General features: G+C 38.7%; 1 protein-coding gene across 1 annotated transcript in view; it reads left to right on the forward strand.

Moving 5' to 3' along the window:
- The window catches only part of LOC138000295 (tyrosine-protein kinase receptor torso-like), a 355,698-nt gene that overhangs the window by 17,010 nt on the left and 333,688 nt on the right, over window positions 1-5,000 (forward strand). The window contains exons 7-9 of the mRNA XM_068847001.1: window positions 1-30; window positions 1,674-1,770; window positions 2,596-2,818. The exon at window positions 1-30 is cut by the window's left edge and continues 11 nt beyond it. Coding sequence (XP_068703102.1) covers window positions 1-30; window positions 1,674-1,770; window positions 2,596-2,818 — 350 coding nt within the window. The remainder of the gene's footprint in view (window positions 31-1,673; window positions 1,771-2,595; window positions 2,819-5,000) is intronic.

Consider the following 5,000-nt stretch of genomic DNA (forward strand, 5'->3'; position numbering starts at 1 on the left):
GAGTAGTCCTGTGGGAAATTGCAACTCTTGGTCAGTGATAATTTATGAAATTTTAATTAACATATTGTACTACATATGGAGCTGTTAGCTGGAAACTGAAGTGAAAAGCAAAAGTGTTTGTGATCCGGAACTTTAGAGTTGTTCCAAATTGTATTTATCTGTTATAACGATCAGTGTCAGTTAAAAGGACTCGTTTAGAGACCTCAAGAAAAGGCGACGAGGACGGCTGCAAGAACTTTATCTAAAACTATTATTCCCCGTTAATGCAATAATTTCGCGATGATTTCAAGTCGTTCGGAACTGAAAGTTTGTATCCACATTCCAGAAACAAAATTGGTATGAACGGTGTGGATTTTTGAAGAGAAAATGTAAAATTCATCCTCCAATGCTCGCTTCCTGCACATAACTTCAAATTTGATTATTTCACTTCATTGTCAGGACGAGAACTTCAAAGGAGTGTATCAAAATGTTAAACGCACGTGCGGGGCATGCAGAAGTATGTGTTTTTGCTAAGTAAACCAATTGTTATGTGGCGCCGGTTCTCGTAGCTGTCGTTGTCATGACGGACTAACTGAATGAACAAAGAAACAAAGAAAGGATGCCCATACGCCTGGCTGACTAACCAACTTACGTTGGCCTACCGACACCAGGGTTTTGACAGGACAGTTTTGTAAAATAGCGGACATATTTCTGAAAGCACCAGGCGTGACATTTTTTGACGCCGCAAGGCGTCTTGGGAGCACTAAAGGCGCTAGGTACCTAGGGGGGTTCTGGGAACATGCCCCCCAGGAAATTTTTTTAATAGAACATTCAGAAACACTGGATTCCAGTGTTTCTGAAACCCAAGAATCAGTTTCCCAGGCAAGGCTGAAGTTCACTCAAATTTTCTATAAAACGTAACTAAACAAATATATAAAAATAAAAAATGAGACAAAACCTTTCAAATATTGGCATCAAAGTACCGGACATGGAATGGAAAATGACTGGATGAAACGCCCGGCCTCCAGCCTCAAACGAAACCCCTGCCGACACTGGCTTGCGGGCTGACTTACTGAATGAGTAAAACAAATGAGGGAAGGAACCAAGTTTCGCCATCCGACTGGTTAAGCAACCATCGAAAGTACTGACTGATACAATGACTGAGTGACTACCGAAAGACTAATTGAATTATTGACTGACTGAATGAGCAAGTAAAGAAATGAAGTAAGTAAGTAGGAATGGCCAAGGGTTTAACAGATTAAATAAGGAACTGAAGCAGCAAGCGAACGAAAGGGAAAACAAATGCTGGTTTGGATGAAATGGGCCATGTTGAGTCCCGAGGGATTGAAAACTTTTGTTTTGTCCCACCGAAACTCGTTCCCAAACATTTCAACTCGAGGTTCGGGGTACGAAATATATTGTCTCTGGCCAATATGGCCACCGCGTGAATGAGGCCCATGAAACGATCTTGATCTTCCTTCCCAATTTTCTGTGCATAGGATCTGCATTTCTGAATGTGTCCTTCGCTTTATTATTTACGGTTGGAAAACTTTTGAACTCTTGGTTGAAGATTATCTTTGCTTCACCTCTTGCATCTTAAGTCTTAGTCTCGGATTTCTTTCATTAGAGCGCCCCCTCCCCCCTTTCTATGGTTCATGATTTGTCTTGATGCATATTATGTCGATCATTTACAGGGGGGTCTCCTTACGCACTAATGAAGAACAAACAGTTCTTGCAGAATTTGAAAGCAGGTTACAGACTGGAAAAACCTGACATGTGCACAGACCCTGTGTAAGTTAAACGGAGGTGATTTTTCCTAAGTACTTGTAGGCAACAAGTTTTATGAAAAAGGTGCAGTGTTTTGATATTAATAGGAAGAGTGAGTGGTTAATCTATTTTCATACTTTCCTGCATCAGTCAAGTTAGACATGAATGCTTCACTTGAACATAAATCAAGGGGCACGCCCGCTCGGCTAATTATTACTAATTGAACTTGAGCCGTGTTTACTTTACATTTAAAGACATTGTAAGATAAGTACAGAAAAAAATAGTTTTGGGCAAATGCAATTTAACACATTTAAAATTGTGACGCAGTTGGAAAATGAGGTCCAGAACCACTGTCGGCTTGGCCTTAGTTTCGTTTTCTTCCATATCAACACAGATCTACTCAAAAATACAACACACAAATTCAATTCATTTTATTTGTGCAAAAAATACGGTTGCCTGTAGATAAAAAAGCTTGGCGCTACAAGAACAGAAACGTTAGTATAAATAAAGCCTTTAAGAATTTAAAATATCTGCAGACCATATTCATCAATGGCGGTCAAGAAATAAACTTATGTTTTTGTGCTAATGAGACCAACTAGCCTCGCTCCAAAGCAACATTTCTTTTGTGTTTTGTTCATGCAAAAGAGGCTAGTTGGTTTCATTAGCACAAGGACAAAGGGATAATTTATTGGCCTCCATTAATTAATATGGTCTATGAGACGTAAAAGAATGAAATTTGCTCGAATCAGGAACCTACGAATGATCTTTGGGGAAACAGGGTTAGCAGGTTGTATAAAGATCGATTTTCCTTCAGGAAGAAAGAAATTCCTATTTTTGTTAATTTTAAAGGTACGCCTTGATGAGAGACTGTTGGAACCAAGACCCAGATGAACGGCCAAGCTTTCAGCGGCTCTATAAAAGACTTGACGATATGTTGGAGGAGCAAGAGGACTACTTTGACTTTGGCAAAAAGGATGATTCGAAATATTATTATACGACACAGGAGGCAAAGACAGCAGAAGATGACGAACTGGACAACCTTGATGTTGTAAGTCCACATGGTGTGTCCACGGTAAATTTTGCAATAGGAGCTACTTGTGCTTGGGTCTTGCATAGCAGAGTTAAATTTGTGTATGGAAATAACTTTTAAAACTTATGCTATCATAACTTTGATCTTAGCAGGGGTCAAACGCCGCAGAAGCTGAAGAACCAGCCATCGTCGATGTTGAAAGCCCACAGAATGTGTCCAAGGCAAGTCTTATAATACATTAGAAGCTTCAAGCTGCATAGTGCAGGGATGGGCTGGACCTTGCTTGAGAGCTGAATTGGTTTGTTAAGATCACTTATGAAACAAATGAAAAATAAGCTATCTTACTTTTTTCTAATTGTTGGCAGCAGCCAGACACGCCAGAAGTTTACGAACAGGAAAACATTCAGGATGTAAGCACTCAGAATGTGCCCATGGAAAGTCTTCCAGCTGATGGATTTCAGTTGTCTCCAAATGCTTCGCTTACCGTAACTAAGCTATAAGTATTTTTAGTACTTAAGATATGTTAACTTTAGCTTTAGTTCTCTTGGTTTTTAGATAGACATTGCAGTCAGATTGCTACTGAACCAGTTAATGCTTTTGCCTATTTATTTGTTTGTTTGTTTGTTTGTTTTTTATTGAGTGACATATTAACCCGGATGAAGTAAGCTAGGTTGCTCGCTATTAGGCTTACATACTTACAGGGACCAGGCGTTTTTCACTTTCAAAGCTCCAAGATCTGCCTTGTCGTGACTTTGCTCGCCTGCATCCCAACTAGCAGGGAAATAAGACAATCTCAGACGACACTATTATTATAGCCCCCTGGAGAACTTCCCCCATCTCGTGGTCAAGACAAACACAATGACTTGCTTATAACCAGTTAACTCAAGTTTAATTGCACTGTTGACGAGAAGAATTTCTTTCCATGGCTTCAACTGAGACCCCAGTAAACCTAAAAACTCGACCAACTATTTAAACCTTTCTTTCATAGCATATGGCAGTGCCAAATATCTCTGAAAAACGTTTACCTTTAATCTGAGAAAAATCCCTGGAGGATCCTGTAGGTTGTAAAGCAAAAAAGCATCTCCATCAATATATGTAATTTGTGAAGCTGAAAGATGAAACGTGTATTCTTAGAAAGAAAAAAAAATCACACAAAATAAGTTTGCTTGTAAGTAAATATGCCTGGCCCTAAATTAGAAACAGCGATAGGTCTTGACATTTGAAAGAAACGGAGCACATAAAGATAAGTATAATGAATCAATTTCTTAATTTTGGTAATTTTTGTAAAAGTGCAAGCTGCACTTAAAGTATGTGCTCTGTTATGTTGTAGATGGTGCATTGGCATAATAAAAAAGAAAGTAGAGTAAAATTTCACTGCGTTATGTTTCTAAAGAAGGAGGGGAACAAGAAATACAAAATAAGTTAGCTTGTAAGTAAATATGCCAGGCCCGAAATTAGAAACAGCGATAGTCCTTTACCTGTTAAAGAAAAGGAGCACATAACGATAAGTATAATAAGTCAATTTCTTAATTTTGGTAATTTTTGTAAAAGTGCAAGCTGCACTTAAAGTATGTGCTCTATTATTTTGTAGATGGTGCATTGGCATAGTAAAAACGAAAGTAGAGTAAAATTTTGTTTCACTGATTTATGTTTGTGAAGATAGAGGGGAACAAGGGAAGGTCAGACATTGAAATGATGGCACAGTAGCTTCTTCGTTGTAAGTAAGAACTTCCAGAGGACAATGTTGAGACGGGAAAAATAGACAAGGAGACTAAAACAGAACCACATGTTATCATGAATAGATGGTCTTCACGTGACGTCACAGTGGTTATTTTGGTGTACTAGATCAATAGACATCCTCTCCCTTGGGGACTGAACTCTACTTTTATGCAAATTCTGCGCAAATATTTTCTATTGTTTTGTACACCAAAATGGCCGTCAGCTCAGGTGAGTGAAAACCATCTATTGGTGGGGGAAACGGTGCAACGAAAGATGTAAGAGGAATGACACTTTTCTAGGCAACTGATAGGGAGCGTAACAGTAACAGCCAGTCATTATCACAAGGACTGTAAATGTATCTAATGACCGTGTTTGTAGTGTTTATTACATTTAGATGCTTATGCGCGGCGGGTAAGGTAGGTATATACATAAGGTGTCTTTTGGCCACTTTCAAGAATACCATAATATTCTTTGTTTGTTCTCCAAAATTTTGCATAACCATTGT

Source organism: Montipora foliosa, chromosome 1 (assembly GCF_036669935.1).
Source record: "Montipora foliosa isolate CH-2021 chromosome 1, ASM3666993v2, whole genome shotgun sequence".
NCBI classification, from domain to species: domain Eukaryota; kingdom Metazoa; phylum Cnidaria; class Anthozoa; order Scleractinia; family Acroporidae; genus Montipora; species Montipora foliosa.